The 22,221-nt window shown below is 44.0% G+C and overlaps 1 protein-coding gene across 3 annotated transcripts in view; it reads right to left on the bottom strand.

Moving 5' to 3' along the window:
* The window catches only part of LOC126320407 (solute carrier family 35 member G1-like), a 445,673-nt gene that overhangs the window by 55,201 nt on the left and 368,251 nt on the right, over positions 1-22,221 (bottom strand). For 2 of the 3 annotated variants that reach the window (XM_049993996.1, XM_049993924.1), the window contains exon 3: positions 19,988-20,097. In XM_049993996.1, coding sequence (XP_049849953.1) covers positions 19,988-20,059 — 72 coding nt within the window. In that variant the 5' untranslated portion in view covers positions 20,060-20,097. Of the gene's footprint in view, positions 1-19,883; positions 19,935-19,987; positions 20,098-22,221 lie in introns of those variants that run through there. The other variant, XM_049994043.1, reaches the window with a different exon arrangement.

A 22,221-nucleotide genomic window follows, 5' to 3' on the forward strand; every position in this document is an offset into this window, starting at 1 on the left:
GACGCTTTTCTGAAAGCAAGGCGAAAATAAATCGCTGCATTTTCGGCGGAATGTTTTTTGGGTGTTAACGAAAGCAGAGGTGACAGTATAGCAGAATGAATGGTTCCATGCAAGCGTGGGCGTGGAGGGGACCACTTAATGGGTACAAAAAATGTGAGCGTAGAACGGCACTTCCCCTACAGCCTCCCCGCCACCGCCGCCCTCCCCTCCCCGCGATTCCCCAGCCAACTGCGCATCTAGCGGCCACGGCATTACACTGACAGACAGGGCTGGCGGACAGAATATTCGCATCTGGTCACTGAAGCCTCCATTCTCCTCGTTCTTGGATACACTAATTATTTCTCTTTTCTGGACCTGGACTTCGATTTGGAACTCTGATTATGTGTTGTATAGACGATTTCATCTGTGTTCATCAGTACTGATTTCAATTCACATCATATTCATTTGCCACATTCGCCCTCTAAGGAACAATCGTCCACCGACTTAGCGTCGATTTGTGCTTTCCACACGCTACGGGACCCGCTGGCGTGATCTGTGTAGGACAAAAGTGTCCACACACCCCTACTTAATGCGGAACGGACCAGCAGGTGTCACGTGAAGCGAAACCGCTACTGTAAAAGGAGGCGAGAAGTAGTATGTTGTCAGTAGAGGAGAAATAACAGTAGGTTAGGAGAGCTCAAGCACTCTGAATGTGGACCAGTCACTGGATGTTACGCGAATAACAAATCCATAAGCGACATTTTAACCATTCTAAAGTTGCATAAGTCTACTGTTTGTAATGTGGCTGTGAAACAGAAACGCGAAACAACAGCCTCAGCCAACCCACCGCCAGGCAAACCTCGTGTAGCACCAGACAAGTACCGTAGCAATGCCGAGGGCAGTTGTGAAACTCGAGTGAAATCAGATGAAGGAATCACTTGTTAGGAACAAAGTACTACCAGAAGTCCAGACAGCAGAATTACTGTGGGCAGGCAGTTAAAAAGAATGGAGCACAGTGCTTGATCAGGCCTTCATAAGCCGTACACTTCTATAGTCGATAACAAGGGACGGATGACGTGGCGCCGCTGGACACTGGACAGCTGGAAAGGAGTGACTTGGAGTGATGAATCACGCTATACCCTGCGGCAGTCGGATGGAAGTATTTCTGTGTGGCGAATTCCCAGAGAACGTTAGCACTCACCATGTAGAACAAAGTGGGAATTATATCAAAATGTGAGAAGTAGTCGCAATCAAGCTTCGGTAGCCAATTACAAGCAGTACTCTAAGGTGCTTAAAAATGTTATTAGGAAGTCAAAGAGTGTGTGGTACGGAAATAGAATAGCTAATTCACAGGATAAAATTAATACCATACGGTCAGTTGTGAAGGAAGTGTCTGGTCAGCAGCACAAGGTCAACGATATAAAGTCAGTTCGTAGTAAAAATATTTCTGTTACTGATAAATCAGATATATGTACAGTATTTAACAATCACATCCTGAGTATTACTGGTGAATTAAATAAAAACTTAGTTTCTGCAGGGAATCATATTACTCTATCGGAAAATGCCTTTCCGATATTGATGTCTGAAATACTCCTCTGTGGTACTGAAAAGGGGGAGATAGTCAACAATTAAATTACTGAAGACTAGAGACTCTCATGGATATGATGGAGTGCCTATCAGAATATTAAAGTACTGTATGTAGCCATACTTGTAATTTTTCCTTCGGTCAGTTTCCTGAATGATTAACGTACTCAGTAGTAAAGCCGCTTTATAAAAAGAGAGAAAGGGGCAATGTAGACGATTTTAGACCTATTTCTATACCATCGATGTTTGCTAAAGTTACTGAAAAGACTATGTATGTAAGGATAATTGATCATTTTATATCACATAATTTGCTATCAAATGTACAGTTCGGCCTTAGAAGTAGTTTAACAACTGATGATTTAACTAAGGCGTTTGATTTCGTTGATCACAAAATATTGCTTCAGAAGTTGAACCATTATAGAATACGAGGAGTAGATCGCAATATTTCTGTTTGCTGATGACACTAGCTTGGTAGTAAAGGATTTTGTGTGCAACATTGGCTCTGTCTCAAATAGTGCAGTTCATGACATAATTCAATGCTTGTAGAAAATAACCTAAGGCTGAATCACAGTAAGACAGTTTTTAAAGTTTCTAACACACTCTTCAACAAAATCTGATGTTTTAATTTCACAGCATGGTCATACGATTGGTGAAACTGAACAGTTCAAATTTCTAGGTGTTTAGTTAGATAGTAAAATGTCATGGAATTAGGCTGTGTTTCCCTTACTACGCTTAAGAGAATGCTAACTATCGAAGGAAAGAAACACCTTTATAGTACTGTGGACTGCGTACAGTATAGGCACAGTTCAGAGAGAACGACGTTTCAGCATGACAGTTCACCTTGTCATGAAAAAGCATCTGTGAAGCAAAGTTCTGTGAACAGTAACATTCCTGAGACTCAGTGGCCTGCCCAGATTAACGACCTGACCCCAATGTAATACCTGTTGGAATATGACGACCTCTTTGTCTGGTTTCGGTTCTTGATGAAGAATGAGCAACTCGGCTATTGCTCCACAGACAACCAGACAGCTCCGTGGGAGAGCCCTCAGTGGATTTCGAACCGCCATAAAGTGGGAGGCTAGACAGAGCCCCTGCTGGCACCCTCTAACAGCTGCCCAGAAACTTTTGATCAGGCACTGTATGCATCATACACAGTGGTGAATATCTTTCGATTCGTTGCCGGCTTGTTGCAGTAATATTAGTGATTTACCGGTCCGCCCCTCCCCAAATCTCTATCCACAAAGCCTCCCTATTCCTATACCGCTAGCAACATTACCTATTGGTGTGTAGAAAGAATTATCGTCGGTGCGTTGGAATTCTCTAATTTTATCGCCACTGTTATTATGCGAGCAGTTGGGACAAAGGAAACTATTTTTGCCTGACGCTGCACCGCAGACTGCCGCAAGTCGAACAGAAATCGTGCAAGTGAGGCGCAAGCTAAACTCTCTTGTGTCTCCCATTTATTTACGATCGGGCTGTGGAAATGAGCCCACTTGCAAACGGAGCAGTTGGTCTTTCGCCCCACTGTACTGCGTTCATGTCGTCCGGCTAGGGTTGCATGCTGGCAAACATTGCTCAAGAGTAGGTCAGAGGAAGCTTCTGTGATACCTCCAAACTAGATAAATTACCCTTCCTCAGTACTTTTCCAATGATGCTCAGTCGGGTATTTGCCCCCATTACAACCATGTTAAAGTTGGTAATTCACCCCAAGTCGCTTAGAATGAACATTTCTGTGCGTTTAATTCAAGAGTGGCAATGTCAATAAGTTGCAAGTGGCATTTTTTCAAAAAACGCATTTTCAGTGCTGACGTATTATAGGTAATCTGTTTCATGTCCCTAGACTTCTTCAATGTGCCAAATAATGGAAGAACGTTTCAGACAGTCGCTACTAGGTTGTTCATGTCTTTGCGTCAAGTAGTCCTTCCCTCTGTGGTAAGAAGTGCCGTGCGTTGAGGTCTTCTCCGTTTAGTTGATGCACCGTTTGTGTGGTAAATAGAGTGTACGTAAGCTTTTGAATAGGTAAAAGAATTTTATAATGGAAAGAGATAATTTGGATTTCAAAAATAGTACAAAGTGTAGGGGAAATGAGCAGACAAAAGAACTTGTGTTCTGTAAAATGCAATGTAAAGCCATTTTCTCCTCAAAAGCAAAGGGATTTTACATTGCTTTGCAACATTTGATCCTAAGACCAGAATTGTGCAAGTAGCGGAAGTCAATACCGAAAGATACTTTTCTTGAATTTAATTTTGTCATTCTCGTGTAATGAATTAAAAGGACATGAAAAAATGGTTTTTGTGGACTACAGTTCCGCTAGTTCTACTTTCATTATCACAAACAAAACTTATTGCTTCAGTATTTATTTCATTTGAAATAAAAACATTCTTATTGGCGCTTAGAAGCAGTCAGATCCCTGATATAGCACCTATATATAACGTCTTAAAATTATTTATTTTTTAATTTGTATCTGTTTTTTGAGCAGCATAATTCTATTGTATATGAATATCTTCTCAGTTTTTTGATGGCGTATAAGTTACATACGAAAAGCAATGCATTGTTTTGTGATCCTCCTGAGAAATGTGAGATTTGGCACTTAGAAAATCTGAAATTTCCACTTTTCATTTATTGTTGTGGATTCACGAATTGCTCACCAGTGGTGTCACAGAACAATATCTGGTCTCTAAACCTATTTAATGGCATAACATTGCATCAATTGACGTTGAAAATCAGTATCCAATCTTTACACCAACCTTTGGTCACCAGCAAGTCAGTGTACATCTACAATCTGTTATGTAATCGGACGACCTCTGTATACACAACTGTGAGGGCTGCAGTCTCAACGAACCGGTGTCAAATGTGCATTCAGTCATTTAAATTCGTATGCCTTGGTGAACAGCAACAGTCATTTCGTGCCTTTTGACCTGTCGTTGGGTTCAAATGGAGTTGAAACGTATGTCCAACGATACACTTTTACATTTTGTCATGGTCCCCCTAGTCGTATTGGGACGGCTCCTCAGAAAAAGGCACGGCCGGTTTTATTCCACCTCCTTTCCCTATCCAAGCTTATGCTTCACCCCTAATGGCACTGACGTCGACAGAAAGCCAAACCTTGATCTTCCTTATATCCTTTATTTTTACACTACTTGGGCATCTGACGAAATCCACGCGCCGGAAACGACTGCTTGGGTTCTGTTCTGTGGGGAGTCTTCTACCCAGTGATACACTTGGTGCGATTATTCAGGTTTCATTCAGTAAGTGACGGTGTACAATTATACTAAACGCCTTCTGAATTTCAAGGAATAAGACAACAATCTGGGTTTCGCTGTCTTCATTAACCCGAATCTCGTGAATCAATAACCTGGGTTTCACACGATCGATGCCTTCGAAATCATGTTGAAGAGTAGTATGGACTCTAAAAAGGTCTTTGCAGGCGAATACAAGTATTAGACAGTTATAGATAGTACTGACGTCGGTGGCAACGTCAGTAATTTGAAGCACTTATTCCGTGGCCCTTCTTAAAAACTGCCACCACCTGCAGCTTCTTCCAAACATTTGAGATGCTCCGTTGCTCCCGGCATCTAGGGTAAACTGTTGGTCTGATACAGAAAACAGCTATCCTCCTAGATCTACAGGCGAACTCATTGTTGAGGGGCTTCAGTTCCACAGTATCTGTGTACCATTTTTACTTCAAAGGGAAAGGTGTCATTTCTGGCATACAGCGTTAAATACTTCAGTTCTTTCTTCATCATTTATATACCGTGATTAGCAGACGTCATAAAACATTCAGCGAACCTTCGATGTGATTCTGGACATCCTAGTGTCACTATACCTTGAGACAAGGGTGCGTTTGTGGACGTGAAGGAGGACCGCCGAGTAATTTCTCCAAGCTTCCCGACAGCAAAGTAATCGGAGTTGTTCATCTCATCATTCATACCTTGCTACTAAGGTTTCGCCTTCAACATCAAGCGATCGTATGCAAGCCTTTTTATTGCCAGATCTATCAGATGAAATTGCTCGAGTTTGTGGAGAAATATTCCAAAACTGGTATACAGTAATGGCGTCACGACGTGATTATGAACCAGGAAAAGCTTTCCGACTATCGCTCGGTCACGTGAAGAAAATTCAACCGTAAACATGATGCCAACAATAAGCAGGAAAGCGTCGCACATGAATGCAAAAGTGTCGAGGTTTGCAGTTGCACGTCAACATGTTGAGATCAAAAAGTGAGTATTTAATTGCAGCACGCGTAATGTCTGAACTGATCTGGTCATTCCGAGAAAAGCTAAGAAACAGCGATCACAGAATTTTTGTATTAGGGGTAGTCTCACTTGTTGTCAGACGCATGGCAGCAAAGTAGACCGCCTCAGATGAAACTTACAGCTTTACATCCCTTGTAAGCTCTTAACGCCCTATATATAGGTGCAATTGATCAGGTACGCAATACAAAGTGGCCGTTGTACGGCGCATGTCAATAAAAAGTCACGACGGACAGACATACTGAAGTGTTGACACGTAATACGCTGTTCGACAGGCGTATGAATCTAGACGTTTCTATGTTTGCCAGTTGCAGGAAACAGATACGGGCCTAGTCATCAGTTATTAGCTACACCTGTCCACAAATTCACTGTTAACATGTGCTGACGACTCTTCGCAACTGTAGTGTTTGGTATTCGTAACGGTAGACGCATTCCAGAGTATGGTTGGCATTATAATTTTCGACACATTCGTTTCTGGGCCTAGATTTCCATTGTCATATTGTTACATTTTTCCTCCCTCGTCATCTTTGAGAGTTTGTATTGTTATTGCGGCAACACTGACTGATTTGTTTTGGGCGGGCACCTCAGGCTGATAAATATCAACGACTACTTTTCCATCAGGCTGCTAGTTAAACAAGTACTTTATTCAGAACAACTAGCTGGTTTCTAACGTCTAGCTTGCTTTTTGGCTCATCAGCTGCGCTGTGTGTCTGAACACACCAAAGACTCATAAAGAAGGGCCTCCGCAACCGACGACCTGTATCAGTGGCAATGTGAACGCCACATCGGCAGGCACTACTGAAATGGGCAAGCGCTCATCGGCACTGGAGGTAGCGCGCAGTTGCAGAGCGTTATATGTTGTGATGAACACCGGTACTTCTTCGTCATGCCAATGGGAGGACGTGAATCTGTTGTCTTTCAGGAAACAGCTCGTTGACACCAGTACTGCAGGTCGGAGACAAGCTGGTGACAGCTTTGTTATGCTCAGGCAAACATTGACGTGGGCACCCATGGGTCCAGTAGCTGGATCAAGGCACTGGTCGCGGACCATGTTTCCCCACGTCAGTGGCATTTTTCAACAAGACACCATGCCATGTCGCCAGGCCAGGACAGAGTGCTTCAAGGAGGACAGCGGTGAGTTCCAGTTGATGTTCTGCCACGTCCCCCCACCCACTCCCCCCACCAACTCGCCAGATCTGAACTTGATCGAACACTTCTGGAATGTGACTGAACGTGGCGTCAGAGCTCACGGCCCCCGTCCCGAGAACTTGCGGGCATTAGGTGACGTGTGTGTGTGTGTGTGTGTGTGTGTGTGTGTGTGTGCAGATGTGGTCCCAAGCCCCACCAGCGGCCTACCAAAGCCTCATTGCTTCCGTGCCGCTATGCGTCGCCGCGGATACGCGTGCCAAAGGTTACCGACTACGAGGTAGGTGGTCATAACGTTCCGGTCAATTACTGTAGCCGTCCCTTAATTAACTTTGATTGCGACTGTAACTAATATCGTAATTCACTGAAAAGCTCTCCGGAATATCAATATTATCACGCATAAAAAAACTGCAGTGCGTGCCGAACGAACTGGGTGCGCAACATCATAAATTACAGACTTAAGCTGTCGAGGATGCAAATGTAGGGAACTTCAACAATTTGTATGTGAGATTTATGGTCTAATATTTTTCTGCGCATGACTTATATCTTTCGCTATTGCTGTGAATAACAAAAATATATTGCGAATGTGAAGTCTTTTAGGTGGACTGGGATTCCCCCAACAGCAAGGCACTGCTAGGAGCAAGCATATTTCTGTTGGCTACCTACATCCTCTAATGAGAATGCCGCAGAGACAGAAAATTGTCAATATACTTAGCCGAAAAAAGACATACAGCAAAGGCAGATAAACCTCTTGCTCCCGTGCGACGGATGCAGAATGAAATATGGTGGATGAAAGAAGAGCCAATTAAGACATTACGTTCATTTCCATAACTTAGATTAATGTATTTATTATTTCGTTGGGTTTCATTTTCTACCGATAATTGTGTTATAATACATCGCCGGGACTTATTTTACTGCTCAGGAGTCACACATCGTAAGAACAAATGCACGACACCAGTCGAATTGCCCTAACAACACACTAATTGAATTGTGAAGCAGAGAAATGATTCATGAGGTGTGCTCTCGGTGTACATGGCGTACAACTCAAACAGGGCTGTGTGGTCCTCAGGAGAGATACACTCCAAGACAAAACAAGTGAAGCACTGCGAAGGAATTATCCGAACGAGACGGAAATTGGTACAAGTGACATACATGTACAGATAAACGAACGATTACAATTTCAGAAAACTTGGATGTTTTATCCCAGAGAATGAACTTCACATATTGAGCATGTCAACAAAGCAACCAGTTCTTCGGCTTGGCACTGATTAACAGAGTTTTCGCATCTCCTCTTGAGGGGTATCGTGCGAAATCTGTGCAACTGGCTCGTTAGATCCTTAAAATTCCGAGCTGGCTGGAGGACCCTGCCTAAAATGCTCCAATCTTTCTCAACTGGGGAAAGATCTGGCGACCTTGCTGGCCGCGGTAGGATTCGGCCAGCACTATGACAAGCAGTGGGAACTTTCGCCATGTGTGGAAAGTCATTATCTTGCTGGAATGTAAGCCAAATGGCAACTAAACGGGGCGGACAATATCGTCGACGTACCGCTGTGCTGTAAGAGTGTTACGAATGATGAGCAAACGCGTCCTGCTGTGAAATGAAAAACGCCACCACAGACCACAGCTTCTGGCTATCGGGCCACTTGGCGGAGGGCAGTCAGGTCGATGTCCCACTGCTGCCCAGGAAGTCTCCAGACAAGTCTTTGCTGGTTATCGAAGCTCAGTTCGAAGCAGGCCTCATCACCGAAATAAATTCTGCTCCATTCAACGGTATTCCAGACTGACAGCCGGGAGTGATGGTTTGGGGTGCCATTTGTTTTCATAGCACGACCCCTTTGGTTGTCATCCGCGAAACCCGTAGAAAGCAGCGCTACGCTGACGATATGCTACGCGCCGTTTGGTTGCCCTTCCTGGCAAGCCATCCTGGGTTCACGTTTCAGCAAGATAATGCCCACCAACAAACGGCGACGGTTTTACACTACTGACCATTAAATCTGCTACACCACGAAGATGACGTGCTACAGACGCGAAATTTAACCGACAGGAAGAAGATGCTGTGATATGCAAATGATTAGCTTTTCAGAGCATTAACACAAGGTTGGCGCCGGTGGCGACACCTACAACGTGCTGACATGAGGAAAGTTTCCAACCGATTACTCATAAACAAACACCAGTTGACCGGCGTTGCCTGGTGAAACGTTGTTTTGATGCCTCGTGTATGGAGGAGAAATGGTTATCATCACGTTTCAGAGTAGGACAAAGGTCGGATTGTAGCCTATCGCGATTGCGGTTTATCGTATCGCTACAATGCTGCTCGCCTGTGTCGAGATCCAATGGCCGTTAGCAGAATATGGGATCGGTGGGTTCCGGAGGGTAATACGGAACGCCGTGCTGGATCCCAACGGCCCCGTATCACTAGCAGTCGAGATGACAGCCATCTTATGCGCATGGCTGTAACAGATCGTGCAGCCACGTCTCGATCCCTGAGTCAACAGATGGGGACGTTTTCAAGACAACAACCGTGTGCACGAACAGTTTGACGCCTTTTGCAGCAGCGTGGACTATCAGCTCGGAGACCATGGCTGCGGTTACCCTTGACGCTGCATCACACAAAGGAGCGCCTGCGATGGTGTATTCAACGACGAACCTGGGTCCACGAATGGCAAAACGTCATTTTTTTCGTATGAATCCAGGTTCTGTTTCCACTATCATGATGGTCGCATCCGTGTTTGGCGACATCGCGGTGAACGCACATTGGTAGCGTGTATTCGTCGTCGCCATACTGGCGTATCACACGGCGTGATGATATGGGGTGCCATTGGTTACACGTCTCGGTCACCTCTTGTTCGCATTGACGGCACTTTGAACAGTGGACGTTACATTTCAGATGTTTTACGACCCGTGGCTCATTCGATCCCTGCGAAACCCTACATTTCAACAGAAAAATGCGCGACCGCATGTTGCAGGTCCTGTACGGGTCTTTCTGGATACAGAAAATGTTCGACTGCTGCCCCGGCCAGCACATTCTCCAGATGTCTCACCAATTGAAAACGTCTGGTCAATGGTGGCCGAGCAACTGGCTCGTCACAATACGCCAGTCACTACTCTTGATGACCTGTGGTATCGTGTTGAAGCTACATGGGCAGCTGTACCTGTTCACGCCATCCAAGCTCTATTTGACTCAATGCCCAGACCTATCAAGGCCGTTATTACGGGCAGAGGTGGTTGTTCTGGGTACAGATTTCTCAGGATCTATGCACCCAAATTGCGTGAAAATGTAATCACATGTGAGTTCTAGTATAATATATTTGTCCAATGAATACCCGTTTATCATCTGCATTTCTTCTTGGTGTAGCAATTTTAATGGCCAGTAGTGTACTATTGTTTTCATGCTTGTCAAACGCAACTTTGGTCACGGTCGCCGGATCTCTCCCCAACTGAGAACGCTTGGAGCATTACAGGCAGGGCACTCCAACAAGCTCGGGATAACGCCCCAGTTAGAATCTGGCACACTCCTCAGGAGGACATCCAACAACTCTATGAATCAATGACAAGACGAATAACTGCTTTCACAATGCAGGTGGACCAACGCTTTACTGACTTACTCAACTTGTGAATCTGTTTCTCTTCAATAAGTCGTCCAATTTTTCCGAAATTGTAATCATTTGTTTAACTATACATGTACGTCACTTCCACCGATCCCTTTGTGGTGCGTCATCTTTCGTCTTAGTGTCTTTGCGTTCGTTCGCTGTAGCGACAGTGTTGTTTGGTTCGATGCGATGTGACGGTGCGGAACCTCAGCTTACCGTCTGGTTTTACACTATCAGTTTTCTTCAGTAGCGTATTACCTGTAATCGCAGGGATTTATAAAACATCTGATACACTAGCTTTGTCCTCACATTGTGGGAACAATTTGGAAAGTATTCTATTGTCTATAAAACCGGTAATACTCCTATCGACAGTGCGGTTAAGCGAAAATCAGTTTTATTTGCCTTTTCTGCAGACCTTCGAGACTTATTCTTGCAAACTACGCTCATACTCATAAATTAAGGATATGCTGATACATGGCGAAACTACTCTCTGGTGGGCCGTTTGCGGGTTTAAATCACCTCGGGGTATGACCATGCGGTGCATTTGACCTGCGGTCGTCGCACGGTGGCGCTGGCAGCAGTCCACACACACAGAGGTATGTTGGTGTATGTCAGAGTACGGTGCAGCGAGTAAGTGTGCAGACGTTTTCAGACGTGCTAAAGGTGACTGTGTGTTGAAAATGGCTCAAAGAACACATATTGATGACGTTATGAGGGGCAGAATACTGGGGCGGCTGGAGGCTGGTCAGACACTGCAGGTCGTAGCGCGGGCCCTCCTTGTGCCACGAAGTTTGATCTCAAGATTATGGCAATGATTCCATCAGACAGGAAACGCATCCAGGCGCTACAGTTAGGAACGTCCATACCGTACAACACCCAAATAAGATCGATAACTCACAATCAGTGCCCGCAGACGGCCACAGAGTACTGCAGGTAGCCTTGCTCGGGACCTAACCGCAGCCACTGGAACAGTTGTCTCCAGACACACAGTCTATAGACGACTGAACAGACACGGTTTATTCGCATGGAGACCTGCAAGGTGCAATTCACTGACCGCTGGTCACAGGAGAGCCCGTAAATCCTGTGTCAAGAACACAGTACATGGTCATTGGAACAGTGGTCCCAGGTTATGTTCACGGACGAGTCCAGGTATCGTCTGAACAATGATTCTCGCCGGTTTTTCATCTGGCCAGAAGCAGGAACCAGATACCAACGCCTTACTGTTCTTGAAAGGGACCTGTATGGAGGTCGTGGTTTGACGGGGTGGGGTGGGATTATGATTGGTGCATGTACACCCCTGCATGTATTTGGCAGAGGAACTGTAACAGGTCAGGTATATCGGGGTGTCTTTTTGCACCAGTATGTCCGCCTTTTCAGCGGTGCAGTGAGTCAAATCAATATGGCTCTGAGCACTATGAGACTTAACTTCTGAGGTCGTCAGTCCCCTAGAACTACTTAAACCTAACTAACCTAAGGACATCACACACATCCATGCCCGATGCAGGATTCGAAACTGCGACCGTAGCGGTCGCGCGGTTCCAGACTATAGCACCTAGAACCGCACGGCCACTCCGGCTGGCTGCAGTGAGTCCCAACTTCCTGCTGATGGATGATAACACACGGCGCCACCGAGCTGCCTTCGTGGTGAAGTACCTTGAAACAGAACATATCAGGTGAATGGAGTGGCCTGCCTGTTCTCCAGACCTAAACTCCATCGAACACGTCTTGGATGCTGTCGGTCGACGTATCGCTGCACGTCTTCAAACCCCTACGACACTTTAGGATCTCTGACAGGCACTTGTGTAAGAGTGAGCGGCCATACCCCAGCAGCTGCTCGACCACCTGATCCAGAATATGCCAACCCGTTGTGCGGCCTGTTTACGTGTGCATGGTGATAATATTCCATATTGATGCCAGGGTACATGCGCAGGAAACAGTGGCGTTTTGTAGCACATGTGTTTCGGGATCGTTTTCTCAACTTATCACCAATACTGTGGACAGACGTCTGTGTCGTGCGTGCTCCCTATGTGCCTATGCTATTAGCGCCAGTTTTGCGTAGTGCCACGTTGTGTGGCACCACATTCTGCAATTATCCGTAATTTATGAGCATGTGTGTAGATCATCAGTTCAGGCGTCGTGCGGCACCTATTCACCAGTGGTCGATAAGAACGGAAAGAGATACTATCTTCACTCTGTCAGACTATAGCGGAGAAACCTTCTCTAAGATTATGCAATGTAACTGCTGCAAAAATAGATACTGCATGCGACCAGTTAAAGGACGAACTGCTCTGGAACGATGGGGAATGCTTATCGGAAACGTCTGTATCAGTTCTAACAGCTGAAACAGCATTTCGAACGAAGATTCGAATCCAGTCTTTCGCGGACAGCACTCTACGGATGGAGCCCAGAACAGACCTCAGCACGAGTGAGCCGAAGCGCTTCTACACCGCAGAACGTGGCGGTCAGAGAACGTTTGTTTGATGTGCTGGAGTTTTCAAAATGTTCAGATGTGTGTGAATTCCTAAAGGAACAAACTACTGATGTCATCAGTCCGTAGACTTACACACTACTTAAACTAACTTATGCTAAGGACAACTCACACCCATGCCCGAGGGAGGACTCGAACCTTCGGCAGGAAGGGCCACGCTACTGGAGTTTTAATGTCCACATCACACTTCTTATTAACGTCTTTGCTTTCCTTTCATCATTCTTATAGGTAAAGCTGCCATAAACTCGGAGGCTGAACACCAGACCACCACTGGTGCTACTGTCATCCAACTGATGGCGCCATCCAGTTATGGGAGCGGGTACCCACAGTTTAACGTGGATTCCGAATCAAGAGCCAACTGGGCATTTGGCGCATTAACGAACTCTGTCAGAGGTGAAGGAAATTATAAGTGACGGATAAAGACCATAACAGGCACTCTAAACCGAATTTTGAATGAGTAGTTTCATACTTTACCAGCTATAGAGACGAACCTTCTTAATGGTGTTAGAACGGTTCACTACTTTATCACTGGCGATGGAATTGCTATCGATACTCGTGCCATAGCGTGAGCTACCAACACCTTTCAAAACGCCGTGCATGAACCCGGGATTTGTCCGGGCCTCGTACCTCTGGCTCTATTGTCGATAGAAAGATAGGGGCAAGTGTTTTGGACAGTCGTTGGGTTATGGACCGTTTGTACTATTCTGCAGAAAAATCGCCTTAGTGTCACCTTCCTACTGTACACGGTAAATGTTGGAATATTACACACTTAGCCCAATGGAGCAAATCTGTTGCTTCTTTTTGCAGTAGATGTAGTCTACTGTTCACCTTAAGGAGTTTGCGAAGGCACCATTTAGGTCATGGGCGGTTCCTCAGGAAACCCAAAAATAGCATTTTCCACCATTTTTTCGCTGCCAGCAGAGGTTATTTAAATAACTAAACGCAACAAACTGTCGAAATTTTAGCGGTATAGGGGAACGGCGGGTAGTGTGTGCCAGCCGGTATGTGCCAGCTGGTATATCAGCTGTTCACTAGTAGGTAGCAGCACGGTACACAGTGTAATCTTTGCTGCCACCGCCATTTCGATATGTGCACAGAGTTTGTTTGATTCCCAGTGTGGTATCGTCTGTGAGTAATTATTGTTTGTTTGTGTTCCTTCATATTGTTGCCACGAATACTTTTTAGCGTCACGCGGAACCATTTACTTATGAAACTAGAGCTAATTTAGTTTACTCTATTAATATAAGACGGTGACAATTTCATTTCGTTTTCATATCTGTGTGAATCGAGTAGTACGGGCCATGCGACATTCCGGTGGTGTGGGTCACGGAACCCATTTCCTTTTTCTTTAAGGATATCATGCCAACATTTAATAAAGAAAATCCTCAGCTTGGTTCCTGGCAGAATCTACAATCACTTCTGGAGAGACCACCACTTCCTCTAATGCACTACACTCCTACGCCTTTGCCCTCCAGCAGCGAAGACAGGTTGACCTGTCGGAAAAGAACGCAGAGAGACGTGAAATATTGACATCAGCTCTAATGAAAACATGTTGAAAGTCAAGAAAGATTCAGAAGAGCAAAAGGAAAAAGGACAACAGAAAAAGAGACAAATGAAATGTTCAAAACAAGAACAAACGATGATTAGTAAGCAGAAGAAATATGAACAAATTGAAATTTTTCGTAATGACAGTCCTACACCAAACACTTCTCAAGACGTTGTAGATGTAAAATGTATTGTGTGTGGAGAAAAGTATGAGGAAAACTGAATTCAGTGCAACAAGTGTGAATGCTGGGCATATGAGCTCTGTGCGAGCATTGACAACTTACTTTTATACTTTTGCGATCTCTGCAAGCTAAATAAATCATAGGGTAGATGAACTATAATATGTTACACATTGTGTATAGTATTAAACAATAAAACTTTTATTCAAAACCATGTTTTTAATTTATTGGTGTAGCCCATACCACCCGCCAGTTTTTAAAATGCCCAAAATGCAAGGTTAATTCTAATTACATTTTGTGTTCTGTTCCTTTCATATATTGCTAAAGATATTTTTATTACTTAGAGGAAAGAGGTTGAAAAACTGATTTTTTCGCTCATAACTGAGTTAAGCTACAAATATATTTTGTAATTTACATTTTGCCTTAAATAGCCTATAATACCAGCCGTTACCCTATGCTCTTGGCATTTATCTATTATCGATAAACACCCCAAAAACATGTTTTTTTGTACCAAAGCTGAACCGCACTGAGCTGCGCTACTGGAAATATTCACTGATGGCAAGACACAAAATGCAAAGTAAAGTTTGCACATCGTCATTTGGCCCTAGTGTCCCAAGGGGGAAAAAAGCAAAAGAAAAAGAAAGATAGTTTTTGGTCTTGCAGAAGCTCTTTTTCAGTTTCATACCGGATGTTTGAAGATTGAGGAAATCACGAGTTCTCCCATGACTTTAGCACACTCACAGAAGAAGCTCTGCTTATCTGAAGACCAACGACGGATCAAGCAGGCCATAAGATCCTGTCTGGAGAGGGAAAATTTCAAGAGAAAAGCTATCTTGATCTTTAAATTAAAACAAAACGAAGGATCAGAGTAGCAGGAAGGGAAAGGGTGAGGTGCTGGTGAATTTTAATGGGCATGTGTCTTGTACTAGTATCCGTGTTTTAATAAAATTTTAAACTCAGTTTTCAGGTGAATTTGTTTTTCTAAGCGCAATGTCAACTAACACATAGATACTAACCAGTCGCAATGGAATTTTTGCAGGAAGTACTCTTGAGGTATTTCCACTTTCCTACCTACATAAATAAATAAATAAAGAAGAGTGTCCGTTTGTTTGTTTGGAATTCATACAAATCTACAGTTGTTTTATTCCGATCTTGATGACATTTTGCTCACTTTACCTTCAAGACAAGAGGAAGACCACTGTCTACATAAGATTTCGTAATCTGACTTTAAACATGTAACATACAAAGGGGAACAGTTGTTACCAAAAATATTATAAAAGTTCTTGACTAATTTACTTCAAATTTCTGGACGATTCCCTAATCAACATTAGGGTGGACATAGGGTATATATTTTTAATAGAGAGAAAGAGAGAGAGAGAGGGAGAGAGAGAAACGAGAAACGTTGTTGCCAAAAATCTCAAAAAGTACTGACCGATTTATTTCACAGTTCTTGGTCTATTTATTTCAAGTTTCTCAATTCAATAAAACATTAAAAAATTAATGAAAAATTAAATGCGTAATAAACGAAATATATTGTGGTAAACGGATTGTAATCTCTATAGCGACAATAAATTACAGCAGCAAGACTCATCTTGTAGATTGTACCATCAGACGTCACTAGATTGCATGACGAGCGAAAGCACGAGAATTTTACAGAAACATGAATGCAAAGTCTTATTTGTTGGTTAGCTGCCGTTGGCACATATGCAGTGGAACAAGGCTGGCCGTGAAGAACCTATTGCAGAACGTAATAACGGATACCGTTATGGGGAGACGCGTTCATTCCGTGCATTCGGTTGATACCCAGTGATTTGAATGAGTGTGCCCTTCGATGTAAAGAGATTGTAGTTCGCCATGCGGCTTGCAATCGCTGCGAGTACCTGCAAGGCATAGGGCCAGTCACCTTGTGTGCGAGATGCTAAACATCACGAGCTATGCTGTACACTGCAGCTACTTCATTAATACTATCCAAAATGTAATTTGCCAGTTTCACTATCACATTTATGTACAGATAATTACGGAAAATTCAATTTCTAAACGTTATAACAATACTGAAAGTAAATTAATAGCATGTCTCCTAAAATGAATGCGTAGCACTATTGCAGGACGTTTTGTGAATATAACTAAAAATCTGGAAAGAGAAAATTGAGGTCTAAGTAGTAAAACAGTGGTTTTTCAAAATACCACTAAAGTCGTATCAAAAATTCAAAACTCAAAAACCAATAAACTTCTGTACTTCGGAGCTTGGGTATTGTTACATCCTTACTGAAGTGATATCAGGTGTTCCCCAGGGAAGCGTCCTGGGACCTCTACTGTTCCTGATCCATATAAATGACCTGGGTGACAATCTGAGCAGTTCTCTTAGACTGTTCGCAGATGATGCTGTAATTTACCGTCTAGTAAGGTCATCCGAAGACCAGTATCAGTTGCAAAGCGATTTAGAACAGATTGCTGTATGGTGTGTCAGGTGGCAGTTGACGCTAAATAACGAAAAGTGTGAGATGATCCACATGAGTTCCAAAAGAAATCCGTTGGAATTCGATTACTCGATAAATAGTACAATTCTCAAGGCTGTCAATTCAACTAAGTACCTGGGTGTTAAAATTACGAACAACTTCAGTTGGAAGGACCACATAGATAATATTGTCGGGAAGGCGAGCCAAAGGTTGCGTTTCATTGGCAGGACACTTAGAAGATGCAACAAGTCCAGTAAAGAGACAGCTTACACTACACTCGTTCGTCCTCTGTTAGAATATTGCTGCGCGGTGTGGGATCCTTACCAGGTGGGATTGACGGAGGACATCGAAAGGGTGCAAAAAAGGGCAGCTCGTTTTGTATTATCACGTTATAGGGGAGAGAGTGTGGCAGATATGATACACGAGTTGGGATGGAAGTCATTACAGCATAGACGTTTTTCGTCGCGGCGAGACCTTTTTACGAAATTTCAGTCACCAACTTTCTCTTCCGAATGCGAAAATATTTTGTTGAGCCCAACCTACATAGGTAGGAATGATCATCAAAATAAAATAAGAGAAATCAGAGCTCGAACAGAAAGGTTTAGGTGTTCGTTTTTCCCGCTCGCTGTTCGGGAGTGGAATAGTAGAGAGATAGTATGATTGTGGTTCGATGAACCCTCTGCCAAGCACTTAAATGTGAATTGCAGTGTAGTCATGTAGATGTACTTCATAGATGTGATTTTAACGTTCAAATGCGTGTGAATTCCTAAGGGACCGGACTGCTGAGGTCATCGGTCGCTAGACTTACACACTACTTAAACTAATCTTAATTTAAGCTAAGAACAGCACGCACACCGACGCCCGAGGGAGGACTCGAACCTCCGGCGGGAGGGACGCGCTGTGATTTTAAAATGCGGTTGAAACCAACGTAGAGAAGTTAAATTCTCGGATGGAGGCTTGCCTTACAGCAATAAAAAATGTTCAAATGTGTGTGAAATCTTATGGGACTTAACTGCAGAGGTCATCAGTCCTTAAGCGTACACACAATTTAACCTAAATTATCCTAAGGACAAACACACACACACCCATGCCCGAGGGAGGACTCGAACCTCTGCCGGGACTTACAGCAATCAGTTTTACATCTCCGCGAATGTAGTAAATGGGATGTGAAATATTAAGACGCTACACATCCTTCGTCTCACAATGGACATCGGCGGTGTATTGAGTAACAGAACAGATGCAGATATGGCAGTATATTGGAACACGTGAGGCAATACTGACCCTACGGCTTATCTTAGAAGTTAGATTACGGAAAGGCAAACCCACGTTTCTAGCATTTGTAGACTTAGAGAAAGCCTTTGACAATGTTGACTGGAATACTCTTTCAAATTCTGAAGGTGGCAGGGGTAAAATATAGGGAGCGAAAGGCTATTTACAATTTGTATAGAAACCAAATTGCAGTTATAGGAGTTGAGGGGCATGAAAGGGAAGCAGTGGTTGGGAAGGGAGTGAGACAGGGTTGTAGCCTCTCCCCAATGTTATTCAATCTGTATATTGATTAAGCAGTGAAGGAAACAAAAATTCGGAGTAGGTATTGAAATCCATGGAGAAGAAATAAAAACTTTGAGGTTCGCCGATGACATTGTAATTCTGTCAGAGACAGCAAAGCACTTGGAAGAGCAGTTGAACGGAATGGATAGTGTCTTGAAGGGTGAATATAAGATGAACATCGAGGAAAGCAAAATGAGGATAATGGAATGTAGTCGAATTAAGTCGGGTGATGCTGAGGGAATAAGATTAGGAAATGAGACACTTAAAGTAGTAAAGGAGGTTTGCTATTTGGGGAGCAAAATAACTGATGATGGTCGAAGTAGAGAGGATATAAAATGTAGACTGGCAATGGGAAGGAAAGAGTTTCTGAAGAAGAGAAATTTGTTAACATCGAGTATTGATTTAAGTGTTAGGAAGTCGTTTTTGAAAGTATTTGTATGGAGTGTAGCCATGTATGGAAGTGAAATTTGGACGATAAATAATTTGGACAAGAAGAGAATAGAAGCTTTCGAAACGTGGTGCTACAGAAGAATGCTGAAGATTAGATGGGTAGATCACATAACTAATGAGGTGTTGAATAGGATTGGGGAGAAGAGAAGTTTGTGGAACAAACAAGGGATCGGTTGGTAGGACATGTTCTGAGGCATCAAGGTATGAGCAATTTAGTATTGGAGGGCAGCGTTGAGGGTAAAAATCGTAGAGGGAGACCAAGAGATGAATACACCAAGCAGATACAGAAGGATGTAGATTGATGTAGGTACTGGGAGATGTGGGAGATGAAGAAGCTTGCACAGGATAGAGTAGCATGGAGAGCTGCATCAAACCAGTCTCAGGACTGAAGACCACAACAAGAACAACAAGGTAGTATCAAAATTGTTTAGGTCTTAAGCATTAAACACAACTTCACCTAAGACGACAGTGCTTGAAACCTCAAAGGATGATGATTGGAGTAGTAGTGAAGACTTGCACTTGTTTCCACACCGCACTCGACACATTCACATTCTTTATAGAGTTATAGAGTCGTCGGTAAGTAGTGTTGAGATATTGAAGGTACCACCACTGTATAAACACCTTGTGTGAGGCCACAGTAGAAGAATCGGCTGGGTACTTACTTGGAAGTCATCGTCTACGGAGGAGTAAGGCATGATGGTGGAGGTGTGAGGAACTGTGGAGGGCGGCCGGTGAGCGGCTGGGGGCGGCGCGCTGCGGTACCCACCTCGTGGCGCGCGGCGTCGACGGCCCCGTCCGCAGGGCCCGGCGCCGGTGGCGGAGGTGCCGTGGGCAGCATCTCGGCGCTCCACGGCGGGAACAGCGAACTGTACTCGGCTGCAACACGGCAGACAGGCGCGTCACAGCACGGCACGGCACGGCACGGCACGCAGCACGCAGCGGGGATCAGCGGGCTAAGAGGATCGAGCACACCTGCCGGCTGCCGGCTGCCGGCTGTTGGCTGGGCGACACGCGCCGGAAAAAGCCGGCGGAGAGTCGTTGACACGGAGCAGCAGCAGCAGCGGCGACGGCGACCGCTCACTACACTAAACTACCTTACGTAAGGGTACGCAACTTCCGCTTTGGCAGCAGCTATACGGTACACAAACAGCCAAATTAATTATACGTTGCCCAAAACATCTGCGTACTATCTGTAATGGCGTCAGCTGTGTCCTTAAGCCCCATCTACACGATCGACTTTCTTGTCTCAGTTGACCACTCGAGAGAAGGGCGTGTACTGCACCGCCCCTCGTATTTTATTCCAGTATCGAGTCTCGTCTGTTTTGAGTAGCCATTGTCGTTTACACATCGGAACCAAAATTGCCGGTGTTGTGAGATATGTCCGCAGTGCAGTTTGGCACGCGAATGTTGAAAGTGTGTTTATGAGGGACTAGCAAGACACTCTATAATTTTCCGGTATATTGATAATTTTTACTTATGGACCGTCTGACAGCAACTGAATAAAATACAATTTTAGTGCCATTCGCGTTTCGCCTTTATTTTCTGCAAGGCATCATCACTGGCAGGTTGCATGGACAATTTCCTACATATTACGCTCCTGTTGCATTTTTGGTGTTGTTCTTCTTCTTCTGAATGCCAATTTGCAGTTTTTTTCCCACATTCCACAGCACTATGAACTCAACGCTTGTTTCAATGCCTACGTATTGAAACAAGCTTTCAGTTCATAGTGCTGTGGAATGTGGGAAAAAACCGCAAATTGGCATTCATAAAAAAAGTTGAAGATGTATAATTTTCGTTTATGCGTATCCTAGTTTTCAAGGTATCTGCTCCAGAAGTACATATCTCTTTTTTGTTTTCATAATGTAAAGTTCCTTTTGACTGCCCTGAAAGATAGATTCCCCTTATTTCCATATTTACAAAAGGCAACAGCTCTTTTCATACGCTCCTCTGGTACGGAGAGGGCAATAGTATCGCGCTTGGGCCTAAGGCTTGAGCTGTGGGGCGGAGCTAGGATCAAACAAGCGAATTTTGAGGGTGTTTAAAAGCTGTACTTTCACACGGTAGTAATTGCTTACTATCACAATCATAGCCAAAATTTCCCGCGGGTTCGATTGCTGCGGCTGATACCTTGCACGTTTGCTTCTTCCTCCATAACGAGTTGGAGTTGGTGACGTTTTACGGAAAAATCGTAGTAAAAAAATGCAGGAACCACCAGTGACAAAAGAGTTTATTAATGACCAAAACAGAATTCATAGTGGAAGTTCTTGTCCAAAGGTCGCGTGGTAAATTCTCTGCACTCCTGAGAACGAAAAGAATAGCAGAGGTGTCATCCAAACATTTCAGAAGATATATACTTGCAAGCACATCAGACAATAAATAGAACGCAGTAAATAGCGCCTTTTTGCTTTGTTCAAATGGTTCAAATGGCTCTCAGCACTATGGGACTTAACTGCTGTGGTCATCAGTCCTCTAGAACTTAGAACTACTTAAATCTAACTAACCTAAGGACATCACCCACATCCATGCCCGAGGCAGGATTCGAATCTGCGACCGTAGCGGTCGCGTGAATCCAGACTGTAGCGCCTCGAACCCCTCGGCGACTCCGGCCGGCTTTTCCTTTGTCCTTTCTATCTTGTTTTCTTACTAAGTGCCATATAACAACGAAAATCGAAAATTACTTTTCGTGTCCAACAACTCTGATTTCTCACTCTTGAAATAACTTTCATTAAAACACGTTTGTCTATTTAGGTTCTTATTTTCCCATAGTGTATGTTTCTCTCTGTAAAATGTAAATACTTTTTGCTTTCAGATACTTCGTCTCTCCTTTAGGGAAACACCAGAAGGAAAAAATATCAGGACGTTGTGTAACTTTTCAGTGTGCCGCAAGCAGTGCAGACAACATATCAAAGATTAAGAAGACAGGGAAGCAGAAAATCCATTTGCATAACAAGAGTGAGTTCAGTCAGAATAGATTATAACTTCTCTCTATTGCGCGTGTGC

The sequence above is a fragment of the Schistocerca gregaria genome, chromosome 1 (genome assembly GCF_023897955.1).
Source record: "Schistocerca gregaria isolate iqSchGreg1 chromosome 1, iqSchGreg1.2, whole genome shotgun sequence".
Taxonomy (NCBI): Eukaryota; Metazoa; Arthropoda; class Insecta; order Orthoptera; family Acrididae; genus Schistocerca; species Schistocerca gregaria.